Raw genomic sequence first — 23324 nt, 5'->3', positions numbered from 1 at the left:
GACTGCTCGATCCCTAGCGTAGTGCTTATGTAGGGCTCTTGCCCGAGCTGTGCGACGATCTTTGTCATGCTCAGGATGAGTGTTTCTAGGCAGAGGTGGAATATAAAGATTTTTTGCAAGGTCTAGAGAAATGTTATGCTGATCCGAAATTTGGTCGTTGAGGGTGATTTTGAGTCTTTTCAGAAGATTCTGTCCGGTAGGTGTTCGAGATAGGCGATAGTATTGCCCCGTGAGGTGGGCTTCAATTAGTTCTGCCAGGGTGTTATGCACGCCTAGTTTGAGGAATTTGCTGGTGGGGGTTGAATTCGGGAGGTGAAGGGCAGCCTTATATATACCCCTGATCATTCTATCTATCTGCTCCTGCTCTGTCCGAGTGAGATACAGATAGGGGAGAGTATAAATGAGTTTGCTGATACAGAAGGCTTGAACGAGACGTCGCGTGTCTGCCTCCCTCATGCCTCGGTGTTTATTATTAATTCTACGAATGATCGCAGTCGTATTCTGTACAGTGTGGCGGAGTGATTTAATGGTGGTCGTGTTGAAGCCGTCATTCGTGATGAGCATACCCAAAACCCTAATGACGGGTTTAATTGGAATTGGAATGTCTTCAAGTTTGATAACAATTTGTGGCGGATCAGGATCCGGGTATCGGGGTCTGATTAGAAGGAGTTCTGATTTGGCAGAGGAACATGCCAGGCCTATACTTTGTGCATATTGTTGGACCGCGTTTGTTGCATTTTATAATGTTTCCTCTATTTCACCGCAGTTTCCTGCGCTCGTCCAGACGGTGATATCATCCGCATAGATGGAGTGATAGAGGTGGGGAATTTTAGACAAGATTTGAGCAAGAGGGATGAGCGTGATGTTGAACAAAAATGGTGAGAGAACTGCACCTTGTGGCGTACCACGGCTGCCTAGTGGGAAGGTAGGAGATGTGAGTGATCCGATTTGGAACTCCGCGGTCCTGCCCGTAAGGAAAGCTCTCACATATGCATAGGTGCGTTCTCCCACGTGCAGGGAGCTCAAAGCTTGTAAAATGGCTGAATGTTGCACATTATCGAATGCTTTGGTTAAATCTAAAGCAAGAAGTGCTTTGGTGAGGTGAGGAATCGAAGGATCAAGTATGTCTTCCTTGATCTGTAGCATGACATCCTGTGTTGAAAGGTGGGATCTGAAACCGAACATGGTATGGGGGTAGATGTTGTTCTCTTCCATGTGTCGGATGAGACGGTTTAGGACAACATGCTCCATGAGCTTGCCCGCACATGAAGTTAGAGATATGGGCCGAAGATTTTGCAGGTCTAGCGGTTTGCCTGGTTTAGGTATAAAGGTAATTCTGGCATGCTTCCACTGTTCTGGGAGCGTGCCAGCTTCCCAATGCTGATTCATAAATTCTGTGAAGGCCGCGACAGTTTTGCCATCCAGATTTCTCAGAGCCTTATTGGTGACTTGATCTGCACCTGGTGCTGAAGTGGTCCTGAGCTGCTGTAAAGCTGCCCAAACCTCTGCCTCGGCTATAGCGCGACCGCGAGGGCCCACCTGTTCCTGCAAACCCCTTATCCTTATCCCCACCCTCACTGGCTTCCTTTTAAGGGTTGCTTAATAAAAGTTTTTCCTCCTCCTCCTCCTGTGAGATATGCCGAATGGCGTTCCAAGTACCTAACGCTCATATTTAAGAGGTCTCTGTTAAGCGCCGAGCTCCCAGAGGACTGGAAGCACGTGAAAATTATTCCCATTCCCATTCCCAAAACTGAAAACTCATCTCTACTTAGCTAATATAGGTCAATATGTTTAGTGTGTACTTCTTCAAAAATACTTGAACATATACTTTTTGGGCATATATCATCTTTCCTGTAAACCAATAACGTAATTGACGACCGGCAACACGGTTTTTTGCAAGAGCTTTTCTACAGTGTCCCAACTTTTGGAGACGATTCAGGACTTTGCCCCAGCCATTGATAATCAGTGTCAAATTGATGTCTTTTTAGATTTTGAAAAAGCGTTTGACCGCGTCTCTCACATAAAGTTCTTGCTAAAACTAAAGAATATCTTGAAAACCGATTTACTGTTGGTGTGGGTAAAGCGTACCTATCGTCTCGATCTCAGTCCATATCAATCGGCAATGCATGTACGAGCCCAGCTTTGGTAAGCTCCGGTATCCCACAAGGCTCAATACTCGGGCCATTGTTCTTTTTAATTTTTATAAATGACATTCCTAAAGAAATTCCTGTCAAAATCAAGCTGTTTGCCGACGACTGTGTATTATATCATGAAATACGAACTCCTGCTGACCAGCTCTTTCTTAATGACGCCTTGGCTAAATTCATAATTGGTGCTCAGCATGGCAGATCAGCAAAGATACTAAAGAAACAGTTTCAATGTCTATCACGCGGAAGAAGCAGCCATTATGTTTTGCCTATATTATTAATAGTCGTCCTCTATCTACCATGGACGGCTACAAGTACTTGGGATTAGCGATTAGCTCTGATCTACGGTGGAACAAACACATTTCTAGTATTCAAAAAAAGCTATGAAAAAACTTGGCTATTTAAGAAGGTCTCTCCGGTACTCCACGCAGGAAATTAAGTTATTAGCATACAAAACTTTATCCGACCTGTTTTAGAATACGCCTCTGTTGCGTGGGGCCCTTATTCTAAGGAAAACATTAAAACACTCGAAAATATTCAAAGAAAGTCAGTGCGATTTATTTATAGTTCATACAGCTGGCATGCTACCATGCTACTTGAAAAAGGAAATTTGGAGTCTTTGCACCTCAGGAGATACCACGAGAAACTTAAATAAATGTTTATGATTGTTCACAACAGGTTGGGAATTAACAGCTGCAAGTACATTGAGCTCATCCCGCGTCGTTCAACACAACCCTATCATTCCTTAAAAGAGAAAGAGTGCTCATGCCGCACTGAAACATATAAGAATTCTTTTTTTTCCCCGTACTGTGCGTGAATGGAATGTCCTGAAAGCAAATATTGTAGAGGCTTCTACTGTGGAGTCGTTTACGGCTTTGCTTAAGAATTCATAACAATTTTTGCACCATTCAACATTTTTTTTTCTTCTTCTTTCCGCCTGCAGTGCTCATTCTGACGCAAGGTGTCGTCTAATATTGTGTAATGTCGTTTCTTTTCCTCGTTCATTTCTTCGGTATTAAGGCGGAAGCCTTTAATGCCTCATTGTTGTAAGCAGGAGTTGTCGACAGAAATGTCACGCTTTTCAATTGGTCGAAATGGTCGTGACGTCACAGTGTGCGAGTTTCAAACGGGGCCAATTGTACTTTGGCTAGTAACCATGCAACCAACTAAGTGGGACTGAGTTTAGTTCACTGCTTAATTAACCAATTAGCCTAATTAAGCTTTCTAGTCAGACCAGATAAATAAATAAAACCGAGAAGGAATTCCGTCGAGTTCGGGAATCGAAGCACGGTATCCGGAGTGCGAGACGAGCACGGTAACCACTCCTCCATGCCAGCTCGTTGGTTTGGAATGAACAAAGGCGCGTCTAGTGAATACGGTGACTTCGTTCACTCCCATCTTCCTCCCTTCCCTTACGGTGACGTTCAGGTGTCCACCGAGATATGCCAGACACAAACATTTCCTTTCCTCAAAAACTAATTTACCAAGTAAGACGTAGAGCCGAACGGGCGACAGCATTCTGTGGATTCCCTGGCAGCGTTGCAAGACGCTATTGCGTTTCACACTCAGAGCGAAGCTTAACATCGTAACCACACATCAGTGACACTAGCAGCAACACCGCGCTTAAGGCTTTCGCCCCTCCGCACTTTAGGTCAACAAAGCGCCCCTTGAATTTTTGTGTACTGAGTTGCGTGTACTACAAAGCGGTTTTCTTTTTGACAAAGTGTACTTTAAAACCCACTCCTGCTTAAGGCTTTGCAATAAAGCCAGCAGTCTTCTGTGAATGAATAAGAGAAACAACCGAGCAAGCACAGCGTCATGTACAGAGCCACGGGCTCCCAGCGAATTGTGCGGAATAGTGACACCACACAGTGCTCACGAGAGACGTGCCCTTGGGAAAGGCTGCATTCCGCAGCGGACTCCAATCATGATTATGAATTTGACCTCCTTTTGCACTCCACATAGTCGTGTGTGCATCCACGCAAGGTTTTCCACTGTGATATTAAAAAAAAATTAAACAGCCTACCGTACACTGAAACCGCTTCAGCCGCTTCTCTGCGGATGAACGAGCAGTGCGCGGCGCTGGAAAGGAGAGCATGTGAGGCCAAATGTCCTGAACGTCGAGGGGTCTTTGTGACTTATCAGCAGACCTCGCTGAACTGCACTACAGCGTTGTCTCTGTAGCGCACTAGCGGTTGCCATATGCCGTTTCCCCTTGTGATTAGATACTTTTAGCATAGCGATGTCAGTGCACGTTAAAGAACCCCAGGTGGTGGAAATTTCCGGAGCCCTCCACTACGGCGTCTCTCATAGCCTTAGTCGCTTTGGGACGTTAAACCCCATAAACCAAACCAAACCAAAAATTTTAGCATAGCGCCTACCGTTAGCGCTTACCGCGTACCGCGCCCCGCCAATGAGCATGCGCAGATCGCACTAGGGCGACAGATGGCGCCACATTCCTGTCAATAGCGTGAAAGCTTGGCGCGTCGTAACCAATCAGCGCGTGCCTAGGGCGGGGCGTGGTACGCGATAAGCGCTAGCGTTGCGCGTTATGCTAAATGTACACTATACTATACTATACTATACTATACTATACTATACTATACTATACTATACTATACTATACTATACTATACTATACTATACTATACTATACTGCCGTCGCGGTGGCTTAGTGGTTATAGCGTTCGGCTGCTGACCCGAAAGACACGTGTTCGATCCCGGCCGCCTGCGGCCGAATTTCTTTGGAGGCGAAATTCTAGAGGCCCGTGTACTGTGCGATGTCAGTGCACGTTAAAGAACCCCAGGTGGTCGAAATCTCCGGAGCCCTTCACTACGGCGTACCTCAAAGCCTGAGTTGCTTTGGGACGTTAAACACCAACAAACCGATAAGTATACTAATACGGTGTGCTGTTGAGGGACGCCAAATGAGCTTTACTGTGCACTGTACACTGCTCTGATCTGTTTGCTAAGCTTATATGTGGTGCATTCTTTACAGCGCACCCCACTGCACTCTACAGCGCACCGAACATGCACTGCACCCGTGCATCTAGAATATGCGCATAGTCTGCGTGCACGGACGGCAATCATGAATAGCCAGTCAAAATGAAATCCATGTCAAGTTGATCTGCTTTCGCTCAGGGGATGTAGCGACCCGAGTACAACGTGCCCAACCGTTCTTTTTTTTTTTTTGGCTCTTGCACGTGTGTGCGCTAAACCGGACGCTATCCGTCACAGCCGTCAGAACAACCGTACAAAGAGGCAGCTAGGCAGACGAGAACGCATTGTGTGTACGCACCCGATTTCCTACTGGAAATAATCTACCGAGAATGCGTTGAACTTGCCTCATTTGATGGTCGCATACATGTCATTCCTAGGGACAGCCAGACAGGACAGGTACGTGATAAGCTATTTTGTCGGTTGCGGGGTTCAAGCTACGCGAGAACATCCTTCCAACGCTAATAATGAAACTCAGTTTAGTCTGCAAGCGGAGTGTTTCTTGTATCATCTTGCCCTACCGTAGTGTGCTACAGTTTGTTTTTCAATTACCTTCTGTCCCAGACACGTGCGTTGCTGCCGGCTTCATGCGAGCAAAATCATAGCTGTAAACACCTTGCAGGTTGAAGCTGTACATCAGTTAACTGCACAAATAAGTACGGTTTTACAATAAAGGGTCCTTCCCGCCTGAGCAATGAATGAAGATTCCTACTACAGGAGGAAACACTGAAGTGAATGTAGTGTCCTCAATCGTGGTGCAGCGTGGTGTAGTGCTGTGTAGTATAGTGTCGTGCAGTGTAGTGTGCTGTAAAGTCATAGTGGCTTTGCCGTTCGGCTGCTGGTCCCAAGTTCTCGCGTTGAATTGCGGCCACGGTGGCTGTATTTCGATGGAAGCGAGATTGAAAAACTCCCGTGTGCTGTGTGATGTGAGCGAATTTGAAAGAACGTCAGGTGGTCTAAAATTATCTGGAGCCCTCCACTACGGCGTCTCTCATAGCTCGCGTTTCACTTCTAAATATTACATCTCACAATTTGCAATCATAGCGTCGTATACTGAAGTATAGCGTAGCATAGTACAGCAGAATGTAGCAGAGTTTAGCATAGTGTAGCAAGTATGTCATAGAGCAGCGCTGCGCAGCATGCACACAGTACCGCCACTTAGCAAAGTGACGCAGCGCAGTGTGGAATTTTCCAGCGTAGAGTAGGCAAGTAAAGTGCAGCGTAGAGAGGCATAGCGCCGCGAAGTATAGTGCACTGTAGCATAGTGCCTTGTAGCGTAGTGCAGCGTAGTGTAGTGCAGTACCGGCTAACAGCGTAGAGTACGCTTAGTTAAGTGTAGCGTATTGTCATGCAGTGGAGCGCAGAGCAGTGAAGTGTAGTTCAGCGTAGCATTGTGCAGCGTAGTGCAGCGCATCGCAGTGTCAACATTATCTTTAGCCAAACTACGTGCGCTGCAGGACAACGGCCACTCGAAAAAATCTCCAATTAGCCTGTCTTGTGCCAGCTGCTGCCAGATTCCCGGAAAGTTCCTATTCTCATCGACCTTACCTGACGGCGGTGTTTATTTTTATGCTTACTCTCGTTTGGAATCCAGTCCACTACCTCAAAGAACCATGTAATAGTTTTAAAGCCCCTGAAACTTCGTATTTAGTTTCCTTGCCTTCGTACTACGTACCCTAAACATGCCTTCTTGTTGTCCAGAGTAATGTTTGCATCCTAGTGTAATGCAGCGTTGCGCAGTACATTGTCTTGCATAGCAGAGCCTAGCATAGTAGGGTACCTAAGCTAGAACGAGAACACACAACTAGCGCTGACTTTCAACAAGTTTATTTCGAGGCATGCATTGCTTTATACACTGTTGCGAAAAAAACGAGACACAGACACGTGACTTCTGCCACACGTATCATCACTTCCACGAGAATAATCGTACATTCAACAGCTCCAGTCCTTTTTTTGTCACAAGTACAGATGGTTTGCTATGCAATCATCTCCAAGCTTCGCTATCTCGGCGGCATCAAATATCTCGCGAACCAGCTGCTCGGCGTGTAAAGTGATCAATAAAATTGGCGGGGCTTAGCTTTGGTTAAGCCTGGTAGGTTGCGAAAGCAGGTGCTTTATACTGCATACGCAGAAGTGGGAAGAGCGCGGCGCGCCGTGCCAAGCGGCCGCCGTTACCCGACGAGCCGAGTTGGTAGCCCGTCTCTCGCTCCTGGTATGACGTCACGCTGCGACGTCACTAGGCATGGTATGACGTCATGGGTTATTCTAAAGGTCAACCATGCCAAGTGACCGCCGCTACGCGAAAGGCTGGTCTTGGGAGTAGTATTGCTTTCGCAAAAAAACACGCTTAGCAGCTGGCTCGCGAGATAGTTGAGGCAACCGAGATAGCAAAGCTTGGAGATCATTGCATCAGCAAACCATCTGTACTTGTGACAAAAAAGAACTGGAGCTGTTGGATGTACGATGATTCTCGTGGAAGTGATGATACGTGTGGCAGAAGTCACGTTCCTGTGTCTCGTTTTTTAGCAACAGCTTATAAAGCAATGCAGTCCTCGAAATAAACTTGTTGAAAGTCAGCTCTCGGTGTGTGTTCTCGTCCTATGTGTCCCTTCTGTGTTTTTGCGCTGTTACTTGAAGATGAATAACCAAAAAGCCCAAGCTGCTGTTCTCGTTAAGCTAGCGTAGAGTCGTTTCGAGCAGCATACTTTAGCGCAGCATAGTTTGCAGGGCATAGTTTGCACAGCATAGTTTTATCTGCTGCACTTTCACTTTTTAGACGCTGATGAAAAAAGGGAAGCATTTCTACATCATTTTTTTCTGCCAAAGCAATGCTTTTTTTGTTATTTTAATGTGCTGCAAGCTATCCTCGACATTAGTATTGATTTGAAAAAATATGATCGCAGGACGAGACCACCGTAGCAGATTTTTCAACACTTTTTGAAAAAGAAAAGAAAAAGCCGAAGATGAGAATGCTCGTATTTGGCGTATTTGGCACAAGGCGCTGGCATGGTAAACCAGAATATACGTCGTACGATCGATGCTAATAGCGTAACTATAACTCATTCTATGCAACCAGCAGGCAAAACAATGCACTGAAAATGTGTTTCAGGACCCCATTAAGCTCCGCCTTAGGGGTATGAAGCGATAGCGTTATTGGGTCAATGCCCTTATGTGCGGAATTGACAATTTTCTGCTTCACATTCCTATAACGTCGGGTGTCTTCATAGCACTCCTGCAGCGCAGGGGTGCAGAGGTTTAGCGAAGCGCCACTGCCCTGCGATGGCACTTGCTTCAAAGACGTTAAATCGGAAGCTTGGGCGAGTACGTAAGACTTTTTCCTGAATAACAGCGCAAACTTGGACAAGGACTGAAGTAAAGAGCCAACTCCAAGGGCCCTTCCTGGGCGTGCGCGCCCAGCGTCGGCGCCCTTGGCGTACTGCAGAACCGGTCTACGCATGCGCACTGCAGAAGACGCCAGCGAACCTCGGTGAGGCGCCGATATCTGTCCATGCTAGATATCGGCACCAGCACACGGGCGCTCGCGTACTCGTCGGAAGCGGGGTCCGGTTTACAACAATCGGTAGACCGCCGTAGTCTCGGTGACTCTTCATGACTTGAGCCTCCTTCAGGTTCCCTGAACTTTTTTTCGCGGTTTAATTGGTCCTTTCAGCGCCACCCAACCCCTTTTCTTCACGACTTTTAGTTCTTTCCCTCGACTCGAGAGGGAGAGCGAGCCAGCACCAGGGACATGGAGATGCATTCCCCTTTTCGACGCCCGTTCCGGCGTACTCCAAGAGCGCCGACGTTGAGCGCATACGCCCAGGAAGTGTCGTTGGAGTTGGGGCTTAAGACACGCAGACGGGCGCTGACTTGCAACTGGAATTTTCATTGCTTGGACTGTGAAAATAAATAGGTGGCCACCAAACAACAAAAAGAAACAACAGACACATTCAATCATGACATAGAAGCAGCCTATCGCTATGTCACTTGCGCGTGGTTAAAAAGCACAATTCTTTAGATGAAGGTGCCAAAGAGGAGCTGCTGACACAAGATTCTGCTAGCCGGGTGGTTTCTTCGGCTTCAGTGATTTCACGCGTTAGCTGATTTTTGTGTTCACTTCTCACCTTGGTTTTCTTGAAGTCTGGCTGGCAATTTCCGCTCTCACAATCTTTGAAGTGAATGCCTAGATGCCCTTTCACGGTGTGATGCCTAAACGAACGGCTCAAAGAACATAACAACAACGGGCATAACACCGTGAAAGGGCATCTAGGCATTCATTGCAAAGATTGTGAAAGCGGAAATTGCCAGCCAGTCTTAAAGAACACCAAGGTGAGAAGTGAGCACAAAAATCAGCTAACGCGTGAAATCACTGAAGCCGAACAAATCACCCGGTCAGCAGAATCTTGTGTCAGCAGCCCCTCTTTGGCCCTTTCATCTAAAGAATTGCACTTTTTAACGACATGCAAGTGATATAGCGTATGGCTCCTTGAATATCATGACTGAGTGTGTATGCATGATGAGTGTGTACGATTGAGTGTGTTGTTTTTCTTCATTGTTTGGTGGCCACCCATTTATTTTCACTGTCCAAGCAATAAAAATTTCAGTTGAAAGTCAGCGCCCGTCCATGTGTCTTCCTTCAGTCCTCGTCCAAGTTCGCGCTGTTATTCAGGAACTTGCTTCAACCGATGGTGCTTGTGAGACCTAGATTGCTCTTCCCGAGAAACCTCTTACGGCCAGTCATTAATTTAACTGCCACCTGTAACTGGTCAGCCCACTCACAATCCGGTGGGCAGTTCGTAATGACTCAACGAGGTCACATGACCAAGGTGGCCCACCTGGGTTGCGGGAGTGGCAGATAGCTCCGGCTGCCAGGCTTCAAACGGCTGCCCACGCCGATTCGGGACAGTCATTTCCGACATGGAGGCACTGACGGTGTCGCGTTAAAGGGCAACTGCAGAACTTTTTTGAGAATTTCGCAATATTCAAGGATTTACATCTATATAGGCTGTAGGTAAAACATGCAAACTGTTTTGCACCAGCACTTAAATTAGTTTGGTTTGGTTGGTTTATTGGGGTTTAACGTCCCAAAGCAACTAAGGCTATTAGGGACGCCGTAGTGAAGGGCTCCGGAAATTTCGACCACCTGGGTTTCTTTAACGTGCACTAACATCGCACAGCACACGGGCCTCTAGAATCTCGCCTCCATCGAAATTTCACCGCCGCGGCCGGGATCGAACCCGCGTCTTTCGGGTCAGCAGCCGAGCGCCGTAACCACTGAGCCACCGCGGCGGGGCATTGCAGTAATCGACGATTGAATTTTGCGCTTCTCCTTAATGCACCGGAGGAGTGCAGGGAAGTTCAGCGTGACGTCACGGAAGGTATGAATTCAAATTAGCGCTGTCGTCAGCAACACCCTGCCCTGACTCGTTAGACGCTGTCAAACAACTCTCGGCAGGGTTTGCATTCGGTGGCGTTGGTTTTTTACTTCAAAGCAGGCGTTTGTGCGTTGGAAATCTACCGATACCTTCGATGACGTCATCATGCGCCCCCCGCTTGGCGTTGTGCGCTGAAGAAAAGCTTGAAGGTCGTCCGGATTTTAGTCGGCGATTACTTCACTATTTCAAGTCCTAGCCCAAAAAGATTTCGCATGTTTTGCCTGCAAGTTTCGCACATTCGACCCTCTTAAGCTAGTTGATTTCTAAAACCTATCCAGTTTCTCTTTAAAGGGATTAAGAAATCTGCCGCATCGATCACCTAGCGCGACTGACTTACAGTTCTTTGTATCCTATGAGTCAGGCATTTACATCCAGCAAACGAAACGCTACTTTCCGATGTTCTCGACTGAGAGGTCTATCAACGCATGCGCCGCTCACGCAGTTCCCCCGGGGGCAAGTGCGCTCTCCCACGGCGCAGGTATTTTATTTCTTACTTTCTCGCGTGATATGCAATTGCACTGTGGAATTTCGTTCATGGATGACTGTATTAAGAGCCGGAAAAGTAAATGGACCACGGTTCCGGCGGTTGGAGCGGCTGCGGGACCGAAGAGCCGCTATGCGGCCCAGCAGCCGCTCCAACCACAGGAGCTGCGGTCCATTTACTTTTCGAACGGATAATGCACTAGAAACCAAAACGAAAGAGAATACGCGAGCGGGATCCCATGCGGATAAGCCTCGGGCATATGCGCGTACATTTCAGCCCGTCGCAGACGCGTTGTGTGAATGACACAGAATGCTTTCTTTCGCTGCGGTTTATGGAGTTTACCGTCCCAAAGCGACTCAGGCTATGAGGGACGCCGTAGTTGAGGGCTCCGGAAATTTCGACCACCTGGAGTTCTTTAACGTGCACCTGACATCGCACAGCACACGGGCCCCTAGAATTTTGCCTCCATCGAAATTCGACCGCGCGGCCGGGATCAAAGCCCCCCTCTTTCGGGTCAGCAGCCAAGCACCATAAACACTAAGCCACCGCGGCAGCTTAGGAGCCGAAGCGGTTAAATACTTCCCAAACATACTCAAATGCCATCAATGACACGTGCACAAAGGCATATAGGCAGCTCGGATACCTACGCAAGAAACGCACTGACACCTGCCAACATTAGTCTAGCAAGTTATAAGGTCCTTGTACGACCAGTCCTTGAGCACAGCCGTACTACCTTGTTAACCAACTTACCTTGTTAATCAATTGGTATTCAAAATAAAGCTTGGTTGGTTTATGGGGTTTAACGTCCCAAAGCGACTCCGGAAATTTCGGAGGGCTCCGGAAATTTCGACCACCTGGGGTTCTTTAACGTACGCTGACATCGCACGGCACACGGGCCTCTAGAATTTCTCCTCCAAAGAAATTCTAGCCGCCGCGGCCGGGATCGAACCCGCGTCTTTTGGGCCAGCAGTCGAGCACCATAACCACTTAGCCACCGCGGCGGCTCAAAATAAAGCTCTTCGGCATGTAGATTTGCAGTATTCACGTGACTTCAGCATAAACGCACTACGCAGAAGGGCAAACATTCAAACTTTGACGATCCGGAGACACGTTTCTTCCTTAAAGGTTCTTTACCTCCTTTATCATAAGGCCTCTCGTATCAATAAACTCGAGTACCCAAGACCAACATACCAACTCTCGGCCAGACCAAACACCCACCCACAGTTTGAGGAGATTTACCTTCCGCTGTAACAGACTGAACTATTCCTCTTCCCGTCAATCATAGAACTATGGAATCAGCTGTCACGCGACTTTGTCAACTCGCATCCTGCAGGCGCATTTGCAGTCGAGACGAGGACAAGTTTTTCAGCAACAAGTTGCGCCGTTGCGGGAAACGTCCTTCACGGCTGGCGGCACAAAACCGCTGTACTTCACGGATTGCCTTTTTTATACATGCGGTGCTCTCAGTTCATGTTCCAAACATGACGTGCCTGATGCTTACGGTTTCCTGATAGTATGTCACCATCATCATCAGCAGCCTGACTACGCCCACTGCAGGGCAAAGGCCTCTCCCATGTCTCTCCAATTAACCCTCTCCTTCGCCAGTAGCGGCCACCGTATCCCCGCAAACTTCTTAATCTCATCCGCCCATCTAACTTTCTGCCGCCCCCGCTACGCTTGCCATCTCTTGGAACCCACTCCGTTACCCTCAAGGACCAGCGGTTATCATGCCTTTGACTAACATGCCCTGCCCAAGCACACTTCTTCCTCTTGATCTCAACTAGGATGTCATTAACCCGCGTTTGTCCCCTCACCCACTCCGCCCGCTTCCGATCTCTTAACGTTACACCCATCGTTTTCCTTTCCATAGCTCACTGCGTTGTCCTTAACTTAATGAACCCCCTCTGTTAGCCTACACGTTTTGCCCCATAGGTGAGTACCGGAGTTATTTTTTTGTTTTGTTCCGACTCCTGTAAGAGCATGTCAAGGCTTACAGTATTCGTAAAACAAGACTGCAGACCCATCTGCTGAGTAAGCAAGCATCAACTCACTGTTTTCAAGGTGCCATCGGTCACTGCGGTAGCACCACCGGAAAGCACGCTCCCCGGGCTCCGGTTCTGAAGGCGGAGAAACCACACCGACAGTGCCATCCAAAGTGGCCCGGCGAGGAGTCGTCGACTCACGGAAAGTCCAGCGCACTCCGCGGACGCTCATGACGCTGCAGTCGCTGTTAACGCCACCAACGACGCTAGCAGTCAGGAACAACGGAGTAACAATCCGCGTTGCCGAAACACTTCCCCAACTCACGGACAGGCGTTTTCAAACACGCCTCACGCCAACAACGAGGCAGCGAGCAGACTGCGGCGCGGCCGGCTCACGCTAAGCGACTCCTCTCGGCAACACAAGCTGCAGATGTCGACAGCAAAGCGCGCTGTTGGATCCGCGCGCGTAACGACGCTTTGCTGACATCTAGTTGCCGGAAAGCCAACGCTAGAAAAAGGGGGAGAGCTCCGATGCGCGCTTCAAGATGCGTCGCTGACGTCGCGATTGAGCGTCGTCTATAGCACTGTGCGCAGTTGCGAGGGGTCACAGAACAGCTCAATGACTCAGCACGTTTGAAGTTCGGGGGCTTAGCTGCATGCAGCATCAAATCGCAGGCTTCACACAGAACAGGAGCACACACATATTCAATGCAAAGAACGATGCTGAGTGGAAAATGTGTCTTTTTTTTTAATGCGAAAGCAATACTTGTCCTACTCCGAGAAAAGCTGGCGCTGTGCATGTGTGTGTGTGTACGTGTCCTTGTGTGTGTGTATTGCAGATGGTACGGAAAATGCCAGCGATGGGAAGAGAAATAGGATGACGTCATCAAGCGGCCGTATGACGTACACAGACAGCCGAGCACCGCCACTTCAGATCCTATGCATGCTCGCCTGTGTGTTCGTGTGCGTGCGTGTGTGTGTGCGTGTGTGTGCGTGTACACGCACACATGGACACGCACACGTGTACACGCACATTATGGAGGCTTCCTTGAGAGTGCGACAGGGATTCGAATCAGCAACATATGCACCTTCAACTGTAAGCCATCCCAGAACTTTTGTGTCAAAACTGTGATGCAGCCACTCGTCGTACAGCGTTATGGGTGGCGTCATACATCGCACCACCGGAAACGGCGCAGACATTACAGCTCACTGCCTGTGGCGCGCCATTTCAGTGCTTTCGCATTGCCATATGTAAGAAGTTCTAAGTGTCTCTGTCGAATTTTTAAAAATGTATGGCGTTGATCCACAGAATATTAACCATGAAATTATTTTATTGCTAAAAGTTAACTGATTAGAGCGCAAAAGAACTAACAATCACACTCCACACGGTGGGATTTGAATCCACGACCTCCGAAAGTCACGTCCGGTGCTCGGAGGTCATGAGTTCGGGTCCCACCGGTGGCATGTGTCTTTTTTTTTATTTTATTATCAAACATATGTCACCGATAAAATAACTGCGCTATTAATCTGCTGTTAACCAACAGCACAAAAGTATGGTTTTATGGAGGCTTTAGCGTACCAAAGCGGCTCAGTATATGAGGGACGCCGTAGTGAAGGGCTGCGGAAATATCGACCACCTGGGGGTTCTTTAGCGTGCACTGACATCGCGCAGTACACGGGCCTCTAGAATTTCGCCTCCATCGAAATTCGACCGTCGGGGCCGGGATCGAACCCGCGTCTTTCGGGTCAGCAGCCGAGCGTCGTAACCACTGAGCCACTGCGGCGGCCGACACCACAGAAGTAATGAAAAATGAAGATCGAAGATCGATCGGTTATCTTGCCTTCGCATTACATGTTCCGCACGAGCCCATTTCTTCCTGTTGATTTCTACTAGGATAGAGGGATGAAATGTGAATTGAGACCGTGGCATGCAGCGTGTTCATGTCGTCAAATCAAAGATCACGGTGTTCTGGGGGCTTAAGTTCTTTTAGGGTGTTTCGGATGTGACTATAGCGTAACAGAGCATTTTCGTAAAGGTTTTCGTTCAGCCATGGCATTCGCTTTCTTTTACTGGTCGGTTCTCAGTTCGTTTAAAGAACAAAGAAGATTAGGATTAGTCAGCGATGTATAATGTCAAATTTCAGCGTCAATTACGCAGGCTCTCAAGGTTCAATCCGTCTATGGCTCTTTTTGACTCAGGTGGTTTCAGTGTTCAGCTTTTCAGACAAACAATTCCGGGCAAACTGGCACACCCATGAACTGCTACACATCCGGGATAACTTCTGGTTTGGTGCCAGGCTTCCTCTCACATTTTTTGGTATTTTTGTGCCTCTTGAGAGTTTTACGATAAAGGTCTTCAAACCTACACAAGAGCTACGCGCTGCCGGGGACACAAAGCGTTTATTTGGAACCGTTTGTGGTGGTTGCAAGCGCTCCTAATTCCTGCCATGGTCACCATGGCCAGCGGCGATTAACAGCTGACCACGGTGATTTTCCTTTGAGTGCATAAGCTGCACATCCCAGTGGCAGGTGTCGCTTAGTGAAAGTGATTGCGGTTGGAACGTGGGCTTCGATCGTCAAGGTCGCTGGCGAGATGTGCTCCTGCGAAAGCTCGCTGCGTACGCCCTACGAATTCTGAAACACAATTCGCGCTGTGCAGCTGTTAGCGTTCGTTGCGATGGGTGCAGTGATCCCGACCGAAGCGCGTACACATTGTATCTGTTACGTATCCGTTACTTATTTCCACCGCTGTTCGTGTGGGGCACTGTGCTTCAAAATTGCCGTGTGTGCGATGTGACGCGGTCTTGGCTGCACGTCTGCCGGACTGTCTTCTGCCGCGGAAAAAGCACCTTCTTCACCTTTGTGCCTTGGCGCTCAATACAGCATATTTTGTGATAATGGGAGCTCGGATTATGACAGGCCGGTGGCGTTGTGTAACCTGTGTAGAACAATTGGTGTGCAGTGCGAATGTCTGTTTGGCAGCGTCGTCATTTCTTTTTTTCCTGCCGGCTTGGGCCAACCTGTGTCTGCAGAAGATATCTATGTGACGAATTGGGACAGAACACAACTTGCTCTTCTTCGCCCCACACCCGTCTGCGGACGTCACGTGCAAACCGCACGCTTGCGGATGCGGCCGAAGAACGATCGTACAACGGCCTTAGAGCTAACTCTCCGCAACGCTTAGAGAGATGAGCTCGAGACGAACTCCTTCCCGAACCATCACCAAAAGCTCACCTTCTTTCTTTCTTTCATCTCTTTCTTTCTTGCTTGCTTTATTTCAAAGTACAGTGGTGAGCAGCCTTGTCTAGAGCGCTTGAGCAGTGCGCACTTGGTAACAAAAACCGAAATTAGAGAGCAGCCCCTCATTACAGGGCAAAGTTTTCGTGCCTGCTTTATTTACGAGGCTATCTGGCGCTACTTCCGTGCAAGCGTTGCAGCTGGACCCCAGAGGCTGCCACAAAATCTGGATTTGTTTGCAAGGAAGTGCACCGCCCGAGCGCTCTAGACAAGGCTGCTCACCGCTGTACTCATGTAATTACATAAAGACACTCTTAGAGCCATTAAAATTGAGACGGTATATGGACAGACTGAAATATATGTACCTACTATATCATGATATGCTGGGAATAGATAAGGATGTGTACATTAATTTAGTTTCTAAGCGCCCAACACGATCTAATCATTCGAAAAAATTAAAAGAATTTTCTTGCAGGACTAACGTGTTTAAAAACTCATTTTTTCCACGGACAGTAAGTGAGTGGAATGCGCTCACCTCGAGTACAGTGGAATGCCCGACGGTCCAGTCATTCTGCGGCATGCTTAACAGTATTGAATCAAAATAGAATTACCATCGTGTCGTTATGCGCAATGCCTTGAGTGCTTCATATGCATGATTGTTTTCATTGTTTGTACATTTCGTTTCTTGCTCAAGTGACTGAGCATGCGTGGTTGTGTCATGCTGCTGTGTACACGCCTTGTTGTTTTTGTCGCGCTTTACTTTTCCTATTATTACTGCTGGATCTCGTCTCTTATTCTCACTTAAATTCTTGCGATGTTTTTTTTTGTTTTTTTGTTATGTTAGTTTTCTGATGTATTATTGATATGCCCACTCCTGCCTAAGGCCTCAAACTGAGGCTGGCAGTATCCTGTAAATAAATAAATAAATAAATAAATTAGTTGTATTATGCCACGCTTCCTTATACCGCTCCCCATCCCCGCCAGAAACCACCTATTCCCGACCACACTGCCTCCTCATGGGAGACTGCTCGAGCCAGCTGTAGTCTGGGCAATCAGCAGCGAGCGGCTGATTGCGCGGCCCTGCAGAACAGCCAAAACTATCGGAGTCCTGGACTCCTGGGCGGTGGACAGAGGACCCAGCCCATGGGGACCAATCTCCTAGTCACCCTTTTTAAATTAAATTTTCCTCCTCCTTCAGTGATGTGCTCGCACCCCGGTAATGGCCTAACATGCGCAAGTGTAACCTTACCTGGTAAAGGGTAGCGTATGTACAGTAGTAACGATCGATATGCTATAACTATATTACCAATCTCGGCCGAGGTTTTGATCCAGGCGAAAACCAAAAGATTTGCGTGTGCTGTACGATTTTACAGTATTCTTTAAAAAATTTCTATTAATATCATCAACCTGCTAGCCAAAAAAATGAGAACTCATGCTCTGCAAAGGCAAGGTAATGTTGAATGCGCTAGCAGGCAGTTGACCACACTAACGACTGCTTGGCTATTTTTCAAACCACTGCGAATAACTTTCGTTGGCCATGGCAAAACACTTTCTTTTATTCCCTCCTAACTTCTGCTGAACTACTGCGACCACCGTGTTGTTCTCACCGCAACACTGTGTTTCTGTTGTTGCTTTTGTTCGCAACAGTGGCGTGCTTAAAACACTTTTGAAGGCACTTCAAGGCATTGCCCATTTTGTCAGATCTGTATTTGACTGGAGGCCGATTCGACTGGGCGACAAGCGGAGGTTTTGTATAGGCGATCGCGCCGTAGCTTTTCATGACGTCAACAGAGGCGGATTTTGCATACCTCATGATGATTCAAGAGCGGAAACAAACAGGACAGAGTAAAAGAAGGTACACACAGAACGGCACACCCAGAAAGGACCTTCTTTTGTTTGCGCTATTGAATCATCATGAATTGTTACCAACTCGCCCTATCTGCAGTTCTTTTGTATACCTAACCAAAATTCTGTTCGCTCACGCCACCTAGGATGACGTCATGTAATGTTCCGCCGCCACCGCTGCTGCCCTGGTGCACAGATTATGTTCGCCTCTATCCATCAAGTAACACGGCACTCCTTGTGGCTGGAGAGCTGCCCCTAATGGTTGTGCCGCTGTGCCTGCGAAGCTGCAATACCGAACACATTCAGAAGGACTGTCGCCGCTTCGGGCAGTTACGCAGTTATGAAAGCATCACAGGGCCCGTGAGCGGCGATGACTCGCCGGAGCTTTTCATTGACGAGGCCGACGCGGAAGAATCAGACACGCCAGGCCTGTAGACCCTGGTGTCGAACGCGGCTCAGGCACAAGCACGCATTGCTGAAAAAGCTGTGCAGTTCAGCCTACTCACTCCCCCCCCCCCCCCGCCCGACTTGACAACAGAACTTGAAGCATTGCCATACTGGCAGTGGATAAGAGCAATGCTGATGCAACGTCTCATGTTGACGAAGACCACAAGCGCATGGACGTGTCAAATGGAAATGCGGTCGCTAAGCCTAAGCGTTCGCAGGAAGACACACCTGATAGCACTACGCGCCAAGGAGTAAGATACAGCCCTTCAGCGAAGTGTGCCAGTTGACGACGCATTTCGGCTGGCGAAGCGAGCTGAGGCGAGCACAACGACGAGGCAAGCGGTGTGACGTCACACCAAACGGCGGCGGCGGCTCCGCGGTGAGGCGCGCGGTGTGACGTCACGCTAGATGGCACGGCGAGCACGCGGCGTCCGCCAGCTGCGACGGCTGCTAGGCAACGGCTCAAGGTCAGTCTCTGTGCCTCCTTGGAGCACCGCCACAGCGAAATCGCAAGTTCGTGGCCAATGTTGCTTTTGCTACAAAAATGCACATTCACTCGCGGTATTTGTGTGGGGTTCGGTTTGGGAGCCAGTCGAACTAATGTGTTTCGTTATTTGAAAGGTGAAGGGCTAGGTTGGCCCATTTATTTTTGCCGCAAATAATGTCCAGTTTCATGTTCTTGCGTTATCAAAGTGATTCTTTTCTCCGTACAGTTCTCAAAAGAAGTTCGACTGTGTCATCAGTTACCTGATTTTGTTGTACCGCGACTGTAAACATCAAATGCAGAAGGCTTAGCAGGTGTATACTGTGTCATCAGTTACCTGATTTTGTTGTACCGCGACTGTAAACATCAAATGCAGAAGGCTTAGCAGGTGTATTCGCGAAGTTGTAGAGGTTTTTAATATTTTAAAGGTTAGATTCTCACTGGAAAACCTAAGTTCTGTGACCCGAAAACAAATCGGCAGAGACTTCCCTGATGTCATGTTGCCGGTTCCGTTTATCGTTCCTTATACTGTGGAGGGGAAGGTATGGTGGTCTTAAAACAGGGTTAAAGTATGCTAGTCCGTCTGTCAGACGGAAAATTTCCTATTAAACCATGGTTTAAGAGCACTTGCTGCTGGGCTAGTTGGTTTTGGTTCATAATTAAATAGTTTTACGGCGCAATAAACAGACAAGACAAATAGGTAGGTGACAGGACGAAGCATCAAAATAAATAAAATAAATGAATAAAGTTTTATAGCGCAAAAAACAGACAAGACATATAGTAGGTGACAGGACGAAGCGCTTCGTCCTGTTATAAACCATGGTTGAGAGAAAAAGGCTTGATTGTGCCATGGTCGGTTGACTGCCTATTATGCCGTAAACTGGAAACCATAGATCGCATTTTTCTTGACTGCTGGGACGCGAATTTCTCTAGGACATCTTGGAGCGGACTTTAAAAAACGACCGGCCAGTCACGCCATCAGGTGTAAGGTGATAATGAAGAGAGTGCTTGAAAGTATTTAGCATTAAGCATGAAGTACGACTTGTTGCTCTGCTTCCACAGAGTATGGAAAACAAGAGTGACTATATGAAACACGCTGATATGAATGCGCGCTGAGCAAGGGAGTATTTAAAAAAAGGGTGACCTATCAAAAAGAACTGTACAATGCTAGAGTGAGCAACTTGAATGTATGCCAGTGTTGAGTGGACTGGTAAACTTTTAACGCTTTTGAATCACAGCGCAGCATCAGATGCGCATGACACTTCGAATATAATTGTATTGTTATTTCGCTCTGTTGCTGTTCTAACCTTTTTGACCGTGGACAGGAAATAAAAAAACTCGTCGTACCTCTGAGGTTCCTTACCTCCTTCCCACGAGAAATTCTTGGCTTTAAATTCGACCGGTCGAACTTATTTTTCTGCGATTTCTTGTTTCTGTAACGTAGGAGAACACCACACAGATCGCTGAAATCGCTCACTGTCGCCAAGTGATCCTAGCAACACATGCGGGAAAACAAGCTTAGATGCTTTCCTCAAAGGGCGCACTTCACAAATTCTGCCGGCATATGTTTGAAGATATTTTATTAGCTCATGCATATATTCTCTTAATCTCTGAATACATCCGGTACACTTTTACCTGGCAGGGAAACGAAGACAACACAATCAATGCACGTCTAAAAAATTTGGGGTGGAAGCTAAGAGTTGAAGGCTACGGCACCCAGACCTGCTTGGTTGAATCGCGTTACAACAGCACACACGGGCAAACTGTCGTTTCACGTGAGGGAATTCCATTCCACTGCGCACAAATCATGAGTCTAATTTCTATTCAGCAAACCTTAAACGTTATATTCTCTAAAATTCAACCATGATAAAACTCATTCTGGTGCAAAGTAACAAGACATGAAAGCGAGACAGTTGCAGCTACCTTGGCGAGCACAGTTCTCACAGCAGAATGTCCAGTGGAAACGAACACGCAAAAGTTCATCACATGCGCGCAGATTAAACCCCGATATTAGTCCGTGGCATAACGCCTGCGTATGTGCACAACGCTGCAGTTCTCTTCTCCGCCTGAGCCTTTACTCTCTCTTTTGTCCACAGATACAATGTTGTTGCTGTTATTGTGTTCCGCACCCTCACTCTCATGCCAGCTCATAGGGCATGACGTCATCACTGTCAATCAAGCCGAGGAACGCAGGATACGCTAGCAACCCGCTCACGCAAAATTTGTACCGTCTGAATTTAACAACACAGTCTTTTCTGGCATTTAACTCCGGGTAACCCGGCAGCATGTTTTCAACGTTTTCTGCATACTCGGGCGCTGGCTCCATCAATTCGCTTACTCAGAAATGTGCGGAGTAAAGAGTAGACCAGCTTACAAACGGAACACTGACGGACTGCGCTCAGACAACAAAACTGCGAACATGATGTCAGAACCCGGACTCATTTTCCTTTTTCGATAACTTGATTATTTCTGTGCGGGCAGTCCTATTCACAGGGAGATAATACTTCAGTTGTCATTCCAAGTGACTCCAAGACAGGAAGAACGTGCAGGCAAACTTGATAACAGGAAAAAAAACAGTTGAACCACATCCAGGATTCTCCACGCCACCATTACAAGGAATCATGCTCAATAAGAAAATAAACCTAGGTAGCTTCAAGCAATCTGTCTTCACAGCCGATGAAATAAACACCATTCTACGCATCGATGTGAAACCTGGGTCAGGTTTAGAGCACGCTTTAAAAGGCGGTACACAAAGCATCGCCGCACCCTTTTCTAAGCCAACTCACACGATGGTGCCTGTTCTTTTCTTGCGCATCTGAATTAGCAACGGGAACACTAGCGGCGAAAAGAAGGCTCCCGCTGTGTTGGTAGCATTGCTCATTACCAAAACAAATAAGCAATGAAAAATATCAGTATGCCGTTAAAGTCTGCGACAAAGAGTAAAAACAATATAAACAAAGGTTTCAACATAAGCAGTAGGCAAATCTCTATAGCAGGCAATTGAAGCATTACGACGCAAATAATCTGACGCCAAAGTTCCAAACGCGTCCATAATCTGCAAGCCCCTTTGAACAAATAGTTTGGTCAAAAGTCCCTAGGGGCTTTGTTCTTCAAGTTAAGGAAAACGGGACTGACTACCACTGAGTTTGTGGAAAAGAAAGCTGCTCAAACAAAGCTCGCTTCACGAAAGTCTCGAAATAATACACTGTAGAGAAAACGTTAGGCACACGAAATGCGGGTCGGATCAGTGATACTGCAAAAATGTAACGTATGTGTCCCACTTGACATCAACGGCCGCGCCCTCACAGGAAGGCACACTTGTGCTCCGGGTTCATGGGTGACCCCGCGGGGCAGCTGAAGGCCTTGGCGAACGGCTCGAAGTTTCGCATGGCTTCGGTGCATTCGGGCGACATGCGGCGGCGGTCGCTTCTCTCCCAGCAGGTCACGTGACAGGCCGTGAGGAAGAAGACCTGTTCTGCGCTGTACTCCTCCAGGCCTCGAAGCCGCAGGTCCCGATCTTCGCTGCGGAAGTGGAGGTAGGCCGCGTGCGCAATCTTCAGCGCCGGAAGGAGGGGGAAGAGCGCCGTGACGTTGCCGGCGGAAGTGACGTTGGCCGAGCACCTTCCCAGCTCCCACAGAGCTCGCCCGGGAGAGCCGATGTTGTGGGTGCTCCCTTCGCCAGGGTCGACAGCGGACGACGTCGGATTCCACGGTGTCTGGGTCATGTCTTCGCTGAGCAGAACCGTGAGCGCGTTGATGGTGCGCGCAAGCTGCGAGAGCCGATGAGGCGGGAATATAATGAAACGTCCAATAAGCGGAGTTCGTTGCGAACACTATCGTAGGTTCAAGCTTAGAGCGCTGGCACTGAAAGATGCATAGCTAGAAAAGTACAGGTATTAAGGGAGTAATTACTCATTGTCATCCACCCAAGCGCAGCCATGAGGCTACAAAAGCTATACAGCTTTCTCAGAAACATCGCAGTTAAAGAAAAACTCGTCCTGGTCCGGGGTCCGAACCCGGGACCACCGCTACACCGGAGCGTTAGCCGCATGACTGCGCTTGGGTGGATGCCAATGAGTAATTACTCCCTTAATACAAATCTACTCCACCTTGAGGGATTCCCCTAAACATTTGACCAAAAGTACAGGTAGCACTTTTCTACTACTGGCTATTGATTCCTCGCGGACCCCTATCAGGAAAAAAATACTCTCGCTTTCGTTTGCTCATAACCAATAATCCTTCAAGAAGGTCAACGCTAACAGAGAA

At 47.9% G+C, this 23324-nt stretch overlaps 1 protein-coding gene across 1 annotated transcript in view; it reads right to left on the bottom strand.

Moving 5' to 3' along the window:
• LOC149367177 (solute carrier family 4 member 11-like) overlaps positions 1–13442 on the bottom strand; it is a 107413-nt gene extending 93971 nt beyond the window's left edge. The window contains exon 1 of the mRNA XM_089566730.1: positions 13115–13442. Within this exon, the coding sequence (XP_089422856.1) occupies positions 13115–13277 (163 nt within the window). The 5' untranslated portion in view covers positions 13278–13442. The remainder of the gene's footprint in view (positions 1–13114) is intronic.
• Positions 13443–23324: the final 9882 nt, after the last annotated feature.

The sequence above is a fragment of the Amblyomma mixtum genome, chromosome 1, assembly GCF_055824585.1.
Source record: "Amblyomma mixtum isolate Tamu chromosome 1, ASM5582458v1, whole genome shotgun sequence".
Taxonomy (NCBI): Eukaryota; Metazoa; Arthropoda; class Arachnida; order Ixodida; family Ixodidae; genus Amblyomma; species Amblyomma mixtum.
This window is presented reverse-complemented; position numbering and strand designations above follow the sequence as displayed.